A 14,223-nucleotide genomic window follows, 5' to 3' on the forward strand; every position below is an offset into this window, starting at 1 on the left:
TTTGCTTTGACTGAGGCTGTTCTTGCTCTTAAATGCCACAAACTGAAATGAGAAAAGATCCCTACTGACTGATTGTAGTTTTCCAGTTAAAATTCAAGTCAGTCAATTAAAGAATTGTAATTTTTTGCATTCTAAGATTGCAACTGCTGGTGAAACTCATCAGTAATTTCAACATACTCAGTTAGAGAATGAGAAGACCAGCTCGCCTGCAGCAACTGCAGCCCTAGGAATGCCTCCCATCCCACACGGTTCCATACTCCAGTTTTACCCATGTACAGAACTATACCAGACTTCTGGCCAATGCAAAGTCAGACCTGGTGCACATGCAGCTGTTTTTGCAGCGCTGTGGCTCTTACACAAAACGTAAAATTGCTTCAAACTACTTCACCATTAATTCATTGTGGCACCACCCGACAGAAAGGAAGCTGTATCACATGGGGAGGCAACAGCTCGCATTTTATTCCCGCAGTTCACATACAGTCACCTCACAACCTGTGCTGGCTCGGAGTTTATGTACAGAGAAGTAACAAATTGCTGTAGAGGTGGGAATGTCACATTGTGCTGCCTTCCCCAGATCTCAACCAAGTACTTGGATAAAGTGCAAACTCCTCAAAAATGATGCTTAAACATTCAGAATCACAGCAACAGTCTCCAGAAAAAAATAAAAAGATTTTCTTTTTTTAAACTTTCATATTTGACAGTTGCAGCCAAGAAAATTACCCCAATTAATCCCAGGTTAATGAAGAAGGTCAGCAGACATTTTCAAAATCCTTACTGACAAGTGATCCTCTTTGTAAGAGATTGCTGGGGCTCAGTCAGTACACAGCCTCCTCCCCCTCCCTATGGCACTGCCCACAGTAATACAACGGGTGCTCACGGGGGTTTCCTTTAAAGAATACTGAGAAATGGATCGTTCTGCTGAGCACAATGACAAACAATTTGTTAACGCAGAGACTACTGTAACTACCCTTTCCACATTTATTAGGCCCCGATTCAAAAAAATATTTACATGCATTTTTACCTGTAAGCATATACTTGAGTCCTAAAGCTGCATTTAAGTGTTGTCCTAAATAGCCTCTTACTGTTTATTCCTATGGATGGAAAAAACACATCTCCTGCATATCCACAACAAATACATAGGCAGTAACAAAACCCTTATTCATTCAACCTCCCCCCACCAGTATAAGCTTGTCAAGCTCACCACAAATTTGCTTCAAATACTAAAAGAAAGAAGTAGCTTTCTTCTAGTGCAGTAAGACTCTGGGTTAAGGACAACATTAGAAATTAAGATCTCGGGTCTTGAACTGAGAGAGTTTTTATTTTTTTTTTTTGAACAAATTAAGTAAAAAACAGCAGCAGCCACCTGAAACAGTCCTGGCTCTAACTGAAGTGAAATTTGAATGTAAATGGTCCTCCTCCAGAACCAAAGGGGTTGAATCCTTGCCACGTATTCCAGTTCCTGTGGAAGGGGTTGCCTCCACCCTGCTGACTCTCTGCATCCAGGGGGTCCTCTCCTGCGTCAAACTTTCGTCTCATTTCTGAAGGAAACAAAACCAAAGTGAAATGAAGGCACTGTAGTGAGGGCAGCAAATCAAAGCGTCTCTGACGATCAATTAGTGACCAGCATCCCTTTACTTGCCCAGTGGGGTTGACATCAGAAACAGCGTCAAGGAGAAACCAGATGCCCTGAAGGTGGTAACGTAATTATAAACAAAGATTGCATTAACACAGAAAAAGGCTTTCTACTAACCATAAGAGTTTGTAATGCAGTTCACTCTTGGACCCCTCCTCCGAAAGCCTGAGCCCATCCACCCAATTATCACTTAGACAATGTGCTTAGAAAAGCTGAAGATGAAACAAGAGTCTCACACATCCATCATTTTATGTGCTTCTCTTTCCAGTAACCATACAGGGAAGAGTTTCAAGACAGAAACCTAAGGGATGGCTTTGGTTGAGCAATTTTTTTTTTACTTGTTTAGAAAAGGAGGAGAAAAGTGAGCTAAGATAACTACACATTGCCTCATTTTCTATTACACTGTTTAGATTTCATGGCCCACCCCACCGAGCTTATCTCTTGGTAGGATGGGCACCAGATCTTGTGATCTCCACACCACAGAGTCACTGTATTCCCCACCTTCTTTCCACCCTCAGGACCTGCCAGATTTGAACTAAATTTAGCTTGCATCAGGAAAAGATACACTTGAAATAATCATCTTTTAGTTCATTTTAAGCAAAAGTCTCTAAAACACAATAAATAATTCCAGAATTTTATCTTCACACAGTGGACTGGACGCAAGTATGAGCACACTGCTTTCTCTAGATGGTCAAGAGAGAACAGAAAAGGGAAGCTGTAATGTTTGCTATAACTTACACTTGCTGCATTTTTACATTGCCATAAAAAAAATTAATGAAAAAGTGAAGCCACTGTGTAGAACAATCATTACCTGGGTCAGTAAGGACTTCCTTAGCAGCTGCTATATCGATGAATTTTTTCTCTGCTTTCTTCTTTTCTTCCTCACTCTGGAAGTTGTCAGGGTGCCACTGGGATGCCAGCTTTCTGTAAGCTTTTATGATTTCTTGCTTTCTAGCATTTCTGGATAGATGAAATTACAGGTAATTTAGAAGTCTTCTAACTGATCCTACAACACAATACTGAATCTATGGGTTTGTTTTAAACACTGGAACAGTAATTAAAGGCATCGGGAAGATGATGAGAGGCTACTTAGTCTTCTGAATATGAAACTGTAGATTTATATAAGAACAGAGGTAGCAGAATGCAACTTCAAACAGATTCATTCTCCCTTTCTCTGGAAGCATTCAAGGCCAGGCTAGATGAGACTGTGAGCAATCTGGTCTAGAGGGAAGCATCCCTGCCTATAGCAGGGATTTTGGAACTAGATGATCCCACAGGTCCCTTTCAATCCGAAGGATTCTATGATTCTGAGTTTCCTTTACCATCCTAAATTTACTTTTTGGAAAGGTGCAATTGTAAATTTTCATACACAGTAAAGTTCCCAGTCTGAAGAATTTACAGTAAGGTGAGCCACAAAAAGCATGAGTAGAAACTGGACACTAGTTTGGTTGTCATTAAAAAGAGGAGCCATTAGTTTTTTCCTAGGTTAGTGGCAGAAACATTTTAGATACCTCTTTTACTGAGTCTTTTCAAACTCTCCCAATCTACTGTAATATCTGCCACAATTTTATTTCTTATTGCTTTCAGTAATTCTTTCCAGTCTTTATTTTCTTCCCAATTCATTCACCACATACGTGATCATAGGTACAAAGGATTTTTTGCCAAAGGACTCATTTCCTTCTTGCCCATTGGTAGTTACTTTCCTTTCTTTCTAGAAGAATTTTAAACAAATGCTACTGAAGTACTCAGCACTGCTCATATAGTACAGCAGGGAAGTGAAAGCAGTAAGACAAAAACTAAGTTGCAGCAGAACAAAGGCAAACCACCAGCTCCATATAAGCTAGTTTAATAATCAAATGTAACGTCATCTCCTCAAATATTAACACCTCACCTTTTTACTCCTAAAATTTTATAGTAATCTCTCTTCTGTGATTGCTTCAACATCCTCTGAGCTCTTTCCAGCCCCTCTCGAATCTGTTGGTCATTTTCACTATTGGCTTGAGCCGTTTCGTAGTCTTTAATAGCTTTAAAAAGAAAGTGAAAGAAACAGATTACATAATTTTTCACAAACCTTGATTTAAACAACTCAATCACTTTCCAAAACTGAAGTTTTGCTACTGCAGTTTATAAATAGCGGAATTCCAAACTTGCCAACTCTTTAAATTAGGCAACAGAGAAGACACTTGATGTATAACTTAGGTAAGTTTTTTTTCTTTAGCTTCACCATGTTTTTGGGAAAGAGAGAAGAGGTTATTAACAGCTGGTCAGAACACTCTCTAGATATGAGAACACATGAACAGCTGCTAGGCTTGGGATGTAACTGAAATCAAGAAGTGAGTTTCAGTGACTAGAAATGGGAAAGCTAGCTGCACAGCAGTAGTCTCACACATTGAGGGATGCATTATACAGATCTTAATCAGACTTCAGATTAACAGTAAGTTCATCTACACAAGGACCACAATTATAACCACTAATTGTATTTCACTATTTTCTTTTAATACCTCTATATAAGAATATTGTTACAGACATACTTTAAGCCATACTTCAAGCTCTGTGTGTTTTGTCCCCCACGTCCAAGGGGCAGGCTCTCTCACTTTTATTTCAAGAGTTACATTTGCCAGGAACAAAAGCATGAGAGGTGTTTTAATGCATTTCTGAGTTCCGCAAAGACCTCATTTCTTTCATTTTTTTTTAATGTAAACCATATTATTATTTTAAAGTGGTAACTGAAAGCTTAAAACACCAATCTTTGATATCAGCATTTCTCTAGAGAAGCTACTGTTGAAGCTTCTAATGAAGCTATTCTTCTTTCACTGTTAAAAACCTCAAAGTCTCATTTGCAGATCCAAGTCTCCTAGGTTTCTCAAGTTAGACAAAGTACTTGCATCAGATTATTTCCAAGCAGCTGCTATTTCTCAGCAGGTGTTACATTTGTTTTTCACTGTTTCTGAGCAAGACAGCAGGAAGTGCTAATGAATTCGTACTACTCAGACATCTGATATCACTGCAATCTTGTTTTGTTATTGAAAAAAATTCCAAGTACTTCCAGTGCCCCGATAACTTCATCTGTTATTAGAAACGGAATTTCTATTCGTTTTTATATCACCAAACATTTGTTGCTTCAACAAAATATTTTGCTTTATGCTGATTTTTTAATGATTTGTCCACTCATTAAGAAAAAAAGAGAGCCTTTGCTGATGTGTGCCTAATATATACTGATGAAGCTGATAAAAATATATGCAAATGCAGAGATTTCATTACGCTGTTTTACCATCTCAATAATTTTAAGCACTAATGTACTTCATCTGCTTCACATCCAATCACATCATCCCAACAAATGTTGATCAGATCATTCAGCACTGCTGAGCACCACAGCATCTACAGCATGCTCTACTGCTGGAAGCTGAGCTCCTTAAGGGTCAATGGTTTGCAACAAACACACTAGCTTTCTCTTTTTAAAACCTGACTCCCTTATTTAGAGGTTGCAGACATTAAGAACATGAGAAGTATGTTTTGTTGTGATGCATGCTGCTGAGATGCAGCACAGAAATTACATTATGCACTTCCTTTCCACTGGAAGACTCCAGTTTTGCTGGTATTCTGCAGCACAGGACTGTTTCTCATTCAGACCTGAACTCCATCCATCTACAGGGTGAAAGTTGCAAGCAGGTGCTTTTGAAGCAGGATGATAACTCTCTGATGGCAGAAAAGCTGCTACAAAACCAAGAGACTTATTACCCATTCAAGGCATGCTGAGTGAGATATTTAATCAGTTCCTCTCAGTCACTACTTCTAAAAGCACTAATACCTCATGAGCTAACAAGAATTATCACTGCTTCTTACTGGCCTGCTGCTTTAGAGAACATCTTATCTTCCTTTCATCCGGTCCCATAACACAAAGGGAACAATCAGCTTTGAGTATCCATTTCAATTTAAATATTTTAATCAAATCTAACACTCTGCTTTCAATACAAGAGTCTTCATAATCTTTGAAGTACCAACTACATTGTATTTCTAAACATCTCAGCTGTCTTCCCTTATCTTGCCTAACCAAGACTAGCCATTATTCCATATGCACAATTAATTTTCTCATCAAACATGAGTATCTGTAGATAATGTATGTCCATGTGAAATCTGTTAGAGGAGTAACTGCAGTAGCAATGCTCTTCTTGGAACAGCGACTGTCTCTTGGAGAGGAGAGAAAAACTTCCTGAGCAATTTTGGAGCAGTGTGTGTTTTTTCCTCTTAGAAAAAAAAAAAAACGTGTGCTGGATACTCCACAGACAGACTCTTGTGCTTATGGGGTAAGCCAGAAAAGGACTCATCACACATCTGTCTTCACAGACAATCCCTGAATCCCTTATGATTATGAAGTAATTAAAACCATTTAATGGGAATCAGAACACAGCTATACATTCTGAAGTACATCTTGAACATTTAACAATAATCTCCTTCAAAGTTTTGAATTATAAGTATTTTGAAATTTCCTGTCCTTAAACAGGAGGTAGGTGCTTACAGCTTGAAATTTTCTTGAGGGAAGAAAGAGAATCAATCTACTACCTTAATATAAGACTATGATTTTAATTACTCCATACTGTTCCCTGAAGCAGAAAGGAAATAACCATCATTTTACAGCAGTTAAAAGTGAAGGATAAGTGAAGACACCTTCAAGCACATTAACATTAACGAACTAAACTGTTTATGAAGGCACTGTTGGAAAGAGGAGCATAACTGCAACCATCTGACTACTGTCAAGGGCAGAGGGAAGGGAAGAAATGCACTAATCAACATGGATTTGGAGGAGCATAGTTCCACTTGAGCTTGGTGATCCCCAAGAGCCAGTCCAGTCCAAGTCTGGGTGCTCCAGCCCAGGAAACAAGCTTTCTCACTTTAAGCCATGCCTTTGCATAAAGGCCATCAGTTATTTTCAGAAATGCTGTTGTATTCCACCTTCTCTTATAAGGAGCAAGGAGGCTTGCCAGCATCAGCAGAGAAGGACTGGCAAGCTTCTGAAGCACAAAGCTACAGAGTTGATAATGACAGCTACTTGAAGCTGTACAGCCCTCATTACACTTTGTTTTCAAGTACTTGAGTCAACGAGACCTAAAAAAGTGAAGTAAAAAGCATACTTCATTTTTGAAGTTCACTTCAAGAGGTGAGCAATACCTTCTCTCAGTGATTAATTTCTCAAAAAGACAAAAAAAATCTGAGCATACCATTAATGAGAATAGTTGTCTCATCAATGTTTAAAATGAAAGGGCTTTTTTGTTCAGTTGTACAGCTGATAACTCAGCATCAGAATACAGAAAAGGAAAACTTGTAAGTATTACAATGAATGGAACTAGTTTTCCAGCAGATTTAAAGCCTGCAAGTCTCTTCTGCTATCACATTTGACTGAAGCAGTCCGAGGCTTCAAAAACTGTTGCATGAATGAGCACAGGAGGATAGAACAGATAGGTGGTGTAAGTCTCCTTCTTAAGAGTGGCTTTGTATGGAAATGAGACTTACTAAGCTACGTTATGAATATTCATATAGTACATTACACGTAGTACCCTAAAAGATGCTACATTAATGCTACATTACATAATGGAGACAATTACTCAGTCCCTCCTCTGCAGGGTTGAATATGGAACAAGTAACATTCATATGGTGTTGTCTTAAAGGAAGGAAGTACAGCCAGTGGATCCAGCACAACCCAGCAGACATTTGTCACTTGTCATTTCCCTGTTCTACAGGTGATTTTTAGTCTCAATGCCTACAGAATATCCACAGAGTTGAGTGCAGGGAAAAAAAAAAAAAAAAGTCATCACATAGCTTGTGTGCTCTTTGAAAGGGAAAATTTCAAAGGGCATTTGCAACCAGTGCCACTTGGAAAATGGCTACTGATAATGCTGTTCATGTAGGCAATTTTCAGTAGCAAGGACACCTGCTACAGAGTGGGGGAAAGTCCAGATGAGGCAGCTGACTTCTGTTACCTTTTCTGTAAGCTATAAGGAAATCCAGAGAACTCAAATTCAACTCCATCATCCTGGGCCACACAAAGAAGCAGAACTGTAAATTGGGATCTCCTCATGACATTTGCTTCTACCAGTAGACAACACCTTCACCATTCATCCAGTTCGTAGCACCACATAGTTGCTTCCTCACAGCTAGCCCTGAGAGATCCTCTAATCAGAGCAATATCAGCACAATTCCACCATCCCAACACAGCAAGGCTCCGCAAGAACCTTTTCCTACACATAAAGAGGCATTTTGCCTCTTCAGCAGTTACATTAACACAGCTAGTCTCTTCTCTTACAATGCATATGCATACCAGTAACAACTGCACTGGTGATTCATGCAATTTGGTTCTCCACAACGTGCCAAGTTTCCAACAAAGCATCCCAAGGACATCCCTCAAAACATCTGTTAGCCCATTACCTTCTCAGAACACCTGAAAATTCAGTCAAAAAAAAAACTTTTTGGAGGCATTTCTCTTGGTACGTTTCTACATACAACCCAATGGTAAGGGCAGCCAGTCTGCAAGCTCAATGGAAAGCAAAGCCCATACACAAAATGCAGCCTCAAGCAAAACCAGCTTACTGCTCTTGGCAGCACTGAGGAGATCCATGGTGGTGAAACAATGGCCAGTATCTTCTTCTATGATGAGCACGTACAAGGTAGGGTACAGGAAAATCTCATTTCATGCTATTGCCTAAAAACATTGTCAGGAGTTCCTAAAATGGGTCTGTGTGACCCTAATTATAGTTATCTTTCATCTAGAAATGCAATTGTTTAACAATGCTGTTGAAACAAATAAATGTTTGAGTCTGAATAAGCTGTATGCTCTCACAAAAGAACCCAAACAAAGCTCATTGTAGAAAGACAACTCTAAGTAAAACAAGTGCATACCACTTGTACTAATCAAGACAAAATTAACAGCACATATTTTCCTACATCTACAACTGTGCTGATTAAAGATAAACAACATAGTGCAGAATCAAAGCGCACGTTAAAAAATTTTGAAACAATGACTGCAAAGATGTACAAAATGCATACAAGTGTACCTTCTTCATAAAGGTCTTCTAGCAAATAAGCTTCTGCTCTGTCTTTCAGAGCATTCACATTGGTTGGTTCCAGTTGCAGAACTTGTGTACAAACTGTGATGGCTTCTGTAGCCTGCTGATTCTGAAAACGAGACAGACGGGTGGAGTTATGCTTTTTGTTTTTGAGGAAATTTGGAGAGAGAAGTGAGGCAGAATTACCTTTGATAAACAGTGACAGATCCTTTCTTTGGCACGAGTAGCATAAACTGGGACATCTGGCTCAGTTTTCATTACAGAGTCATATTTACTGATAGCATCTTCGTATCTGTTTTATAAAGCATAAGTAGTTACTACATTTCATACTATTAAGACTGCTGTAATTATTAAAATTATTTGGCTACACTGGTCTTAAAAATGTGACGTAAGGCAACGTTATGAAGAAAAATTTCAGCCACTTTAAGATATTCTCATTCCCTTCAACAAGAGCAGGCACTGTGACCATGAGGTTTCTGCAGAAGACCATGACTGCCATTCCTCAGTGTGCACAAACAACAGTATCCTGATTTGTTTCCTGTCCAATACGTGCCTCTGCACTTGTGGTGGAAAAGAAGAAAACCCTCCTCTCTGATGTCTGAAATGGACTAAGTTTGGAGCCTTGCTGTGAGCACTGTCCTATTTGCCTTCTGTACTACCAACAACTTCCCACTCCCTCACTCTCCCCCACCACCCCTCCAAAAAAACAAACAAACAAACAACTTATGCCAGCTTCAGTCAAGAAGTTTTCTCCCTACCTTCTCAGCAAGTCACAAAGGAAAACATATTTCTGCTGTAAGGATTTAAAGACATTCAAGTTCCACGTTAATAAGAAAACATTAAAACTCTCACCCAAAAACACAAATGTGTGATTGAACTCATAGGCTGCCACAAACTATGAGGAATGCAAGCTCTCAGAAGAGTCCCTCAAAATGTGCTGATATTGGATCAAATAAAAGACTAGAGTAAGAGTCCAAATGGACTGCTGAGTTAATGAAACTGTCCTCAGTTGTGCTGACTCACATTCCTGATGTATTTCCTTTTAAAAAGTCACTCTGAAAATGTTTAATCACTTGTTAGAGCTCCTTACAGTTGGACGTTGTGCACCTGGGAACATGTAAAACCAAAATGAAGCATGAACTAGAACAACACAGTAGAACTGAACAGGGTACATAAGAGAAGCCTATGAACCAGTTTCTCTTTAGCTACTGAGGCACTGCAGAATTACCTGTGTTTTTAGTCCAAAGATGAAGTCTTACAATACCTGAGAGTCGATAAATTTTATCCCTACCTTCACCTTAATACCTGCTCCATAAAGTATGCAAAGAGAAGACAGTGGCATCAAAAAGAATTCAGAATTGACTACATGAATCAATGTAATTTGATTGTAATTTGATAGCTGTGCTCAGTTATCCACTTCAGCTAACAGATGCAAAAAGCAACACTTAATCAGCTCCTCAGTCGATAATCTGTTGACACCTCAGCACTCATTTTTCCTTTTTTAATACAATGAACACTTACCTGCCTTCTCTGATGAATTCCTCCGCTGACTCAATCTGCTTATTGAGTTTCTTTACTTGTTTATAAAGAGAAAAACATTGCTTATGGTCTTGGTCAAGCTTCAGACACTCCCGGACTTCACTTTTCACAGGAGAGAAGAAATATATTATGGAATTTAATCTGGAGACACTATGCAGCATTTATTAGCTGTCCAAACAAGAGTTTATTTCTTCACACAATCTTTCCCTTCATTCAAATATATTATCATTTATAATAAGCATTTATCAAAGCTTAAGATCTGGTTATTAAAGAGAGGAAGCCCACTGTGGATTTCAGAGGACAAAAACAACGCTTCCCATGATCATTAGGTTAAGTAATAGTAGCTACCAAAAAAAAAAAACAAAAATCACCACAGAAGTAAGCTATATACACCAGATTAAATATATTCTGGAAACGGGGCCTCTAAGGCAAACAAGCCAGCTATTTGATATTTACTAAGTTGAATATCAAAAAAAAAAAATCTTTGACCAGCTGTAAAATCAATTTGTTAATCAACGTTAATCAAGCACAGTTTTTTTTTTATCCACCAGCCCCTGTCATAGACTGCAAAGAAAAGAAAAAACATCACGTATTTTTCCAGTAATGCATCTGGCATCAAGAGCTTCACAGAAACCACTCATATACAAAGATTATACCATTTCTACAGCTGAGCACAAGGAGAATAATGTTAACAGTGTGGCTCAGGCAAGCGCAGTTACCTGCAGGACTGACTAAGAATGTATGGCAATACTTTCAACTAAACAGGAATGAAAGGGTAAACAAAAGTCTGGCAGCTCTGGATCCGCTGCTCCTCATACATGGATACTCCTGTATTTTTTTTGTATTTATTAACTCCATTTTTAAACCAGTAACTTTCATTTCCACTCCTGAAAATACAAATCTCACCCTAGGACACATGAACACATTTTTGTTTTCATTGAAAATAATTTAAAAGTAACCTACAACAAAGCAAGTTTAGAGAAACTTTCTTCCAGGACAGAAAAAGACAACAGCAGCAGAAAATGTAAGCAACTCTGACATCTGTGGCATCTAAACTAGATGCTAGGAAGCACTGATGGTTGATCTGACAAGAATAAACAGAGTCTTCACAGTTCTTAGCTTCTGGAAAGGAGCTTCCCTTACCAGGTCCAGACCAGAGCTCCTGTTCCATCCAAAAACCAGACATTGTAGCTATTTCAGAGTTCATCATGACTTTCATCGTTACATCTTGTTTCAGTTCTCACAATTACAGCAAACAATAAAATTACCTGAGTGATAATTCATGGTCCCCCAGCTGATAGTATATTCTGCTGATTTTATAGAAGGCTTCAGTGTTATCACTCTTTAATTTGGCAGCAGCTTTCAAGTCACTAATTGCTTTGCTAGGCTCCCCTTCTTTTATATAACACTCAGCTCGAAGTTCCCGTAGGTCTGCATCCCAGACACAAACCTTGAGAAATGAAAATTAAAGTTTGACTTTGGTCCGTAACAGTTCACTTCTTTTCCTCCCCAACATAAGAAGAATCCCATTAAATTTCATTTTGCCAACTGCAGTAGCATACAGTTCAAGCTGCATGCAGAGTGCATAAAATTAGCATCTCTGCTTCCTGGTGGATGCTGTGACGCACCTGCCCAAATAGAAAACAAAGGCCTGAAAATTTTCTAAATGATTTAATTAGCTCACGCAGGGAGATGAATTAAATCCACTGGCCCTGCTTAAACTGGGACAGTCTGCTGAGCCTCCAGGGAAGGATATCAGAATCATAAATTATTACAACTTCTCAAAAGAATGCAGGTAAATGAATAGCAGAGATCAAGCTGTCAGCTGTCCTTTAGAAAGAGGTTTGTAGGTAAACTTCAGCTATGCAAGACATGACCTCAGTACCTTCACTTTAAAGATTTACACAGAATTAACCATGTCAAAGAAGGACAAAGATAATTACTTACAGTACATTATGACAGGCAATTCCTTTTACAGGATTTCTTCTGGGTTATCATTTGCTTTATAAACTCTGGTTTTAGAGAACAACACTTTTCTACTTCTCTATGCTCTCTCCCCACAAATGAACTCCCACACTTGGGCAGTTTCTTCACCAAAAGCTCATGTTGTAAACTCCAAATGAATGATTTTAACGTGCATGTAAAACATCACAGCAGTTAACTGTCATTTAATATATTTCTATATGACACCAGGTGCCTACAGACTGAGATACTCCACATAGACTAACAGGCTACTTTTATTGAGTGGGATTCAACAAACACATCCTAAGGAAAAGGCTGAGAATACAGGTAGCTATATACGTTTTCAACTCTGTGATGCTACTCATCTTTTATTATTTTGTTTCTCAAGACAAGAGAAGTACTCACTTCTTAGTAACAAACTACCCTTTACCAAGGTTTGTATTCAGCACAAATTGCCTGTGTTATCAACAACGGAGAATCTAGATGAAGAACACATACACCTCCTACATTTGCAAAACTTATTTAGAGAACAAGTTCCCCCACCACTCCTGGCTCCCTCAAGAATACTGACTTATAGAAAAATGGAGAATGATCGAGACAGCTGCCCACAACAGACATTTGATTGAAGCCATATCTTTACCCATAACTACAATGATCTTTTTAAAATACTGTTGTAGTCTATGCTCTCCAACTTCAGAATGGCCTCACTGCGCTCAGCAAAGTGAAGCCAATTGCATCATGTATTTTCTCATCAGTGAAAAAGTTAAACAAAAATATACACAGACAGGAGTTCCTTTTTACTGTACCACAGAATCAAATGGCTTGGAAGAGATACATAGAGATCACCGAGTCCAACCTCACTGCTAAAGCTGATTCCCAGCACCAGGTTGCTATCCCAGTGGACAGCACCATTTTACATAACACTTACTGCCAAGATTTCGTCAAGAAGAGGAATTGCAGCTTCATAATCCTCTTGCTGGTATGCAGACAATGCTTGTGAATACAGGCGCTGAAGCTCATCAGATTTCGTCAGCTGAGTTTGGGCTTCTTTTTCCTCATTATTGCTGGGATTGGATTTGAGCTGAAAACATTAATATGAAGAGAGACTGAATCGCTTGCTAAAAAATCACTTTGTCCCTTTAATAATCATAACATGGAGAACTGATCAAAGGTGCAAATAGAGTTTTAAAATTCTACCAGAAGTGTTTCCAACTCTGAATTCCAGAGAGACAGATATTTTAAGCTTTGACACAAGACATAAGAAGTTCAAAAATTCTTAATTCTTTCCCTCACGCTGGCTTGATCGCTCACCTTTGGAAAAATTAATACACAGCAAGAGTTCCTTTCCATCAACCTTAGGAAGTCATGGTCCTCTCAATAGCAACTGCAGACAGTTATTAAATACAAGATTCCTCAGCATCAGTAGGAAGTATATCCATGTAACAACCACATATCCCACTCTAAGCACACACATAGAAACAACTGCAACATGTCACAGATAGTATTACTGTGAGGCTGTGGTTCTTAGATTTTCCAAGTAAGAGTGGTTACAGCAGCAAGTCTTCAGCTGGGGAAGGGCTTACTAGGATCAGCTAGGAATTCAGGCACTTCACTTCATATGTGGTTTTACACAAGCCTGAGGTTTTGTCTATAACGACTGATTTCCTCCCTCCGACCATTTTACTTGCATTCATTTATTTAGGCAGCTTTGTACTTGCAAAGAAGTAAACCAAACAGCTCTCATAGCAACTCTACTACTGGAACTGGAACAACAAATAAGGGCCAGGAAAAATCTCATCCATACTCTTGCAAAGCCAGAAGTAATACATAAAATTAATACAGTTCGACAACGGCAGTAGCTTCACACTTACAGCTGAACATTATGATTTCCAGAGTTTTAGAGAGGGTGAATCAGTAGGACTTCAGATTTTTTTTGGTTTTTAAATCAAAACTTGCACTACCTCGTATTTTATACACAGAATGTCAACTGAAATTACCATAGCCTCAAAGTCACCCTGTAGTTTTTCCTCT

At 38.7% G+C, this 14,223-nt stretch overlaps 1 protein-coding gene across 2 annotated transcripts in view; it reads right to left on the reverse strand.

Annotated features, from left to right (window-relative positions):
* Nucleotides 1–1,313: 1,313 nt before the first annotated feature.
* Nucleotides 1,314–14,223, reverse strand: part of DNAJC3 (DnaJ heat shock protein family (Hsp40) member C3) — a 28,717-nt gene continuing 15,807 nt past the window's right edge. For both annotated transcript variants that reach the window (XM_085215628.1, XM_010728681.3), the window contains 8 exons: nucleotides 13,121–13,273; nucleotides 11,499–11,680; nucleotides 10,213–10,332; nucleotides 8,878–8,983; nucleotides 8,680–8,800; nucleotides 3,525–3,657; nucleotides 2,445–2,593; nucleotides 1,314–1,538 (listed from right to left, as the gene is read on the reverse strand). In XM_085215628.1, coding sequence (XP_085071754.1) covers nucleotides 1,381–1,538; nucleotides 2,445–2,593; nucleotides 3,525–3,657; nucleotides 8,680–8,800; nucleotides 8,878–8,983; nucleotides 10,213–10,332; nucleotides 11,499–11,680; nucleotides 13,121–13,273 — 1,122 coding nt within the window. In that variant the 3' untranslated portion in view covers nucleotides 1,314–1,380. The remainder of the gene's footprint in view (nucleotides 1,539–2,444; nucleotides 2,594–3,524; nucleotides 3,658–8,679; nucleotides 8,801–8,877; nucleotides 8,984–10,212; nucleotides 10,333–11,498; nucleotides 11,681–13,120; nucleotides 13,274–14,223) is intronic.

The sequence above is a fragment of the Meleagris gallopavo genome, chromosome 1 (assembly GCF_905368555.1).
Source record: "Meleagris gallopavo chromosome 1, MGAL_WU_HG_1.1, whole genome shotgun sequence".
Taxonomy (NCBI): domain Eukaryota; kingdom Metazoa; phylum Chordata; class Aves; order Galliformes; family Phasianidae; genus Meleagris; species Meleagris gallopavo.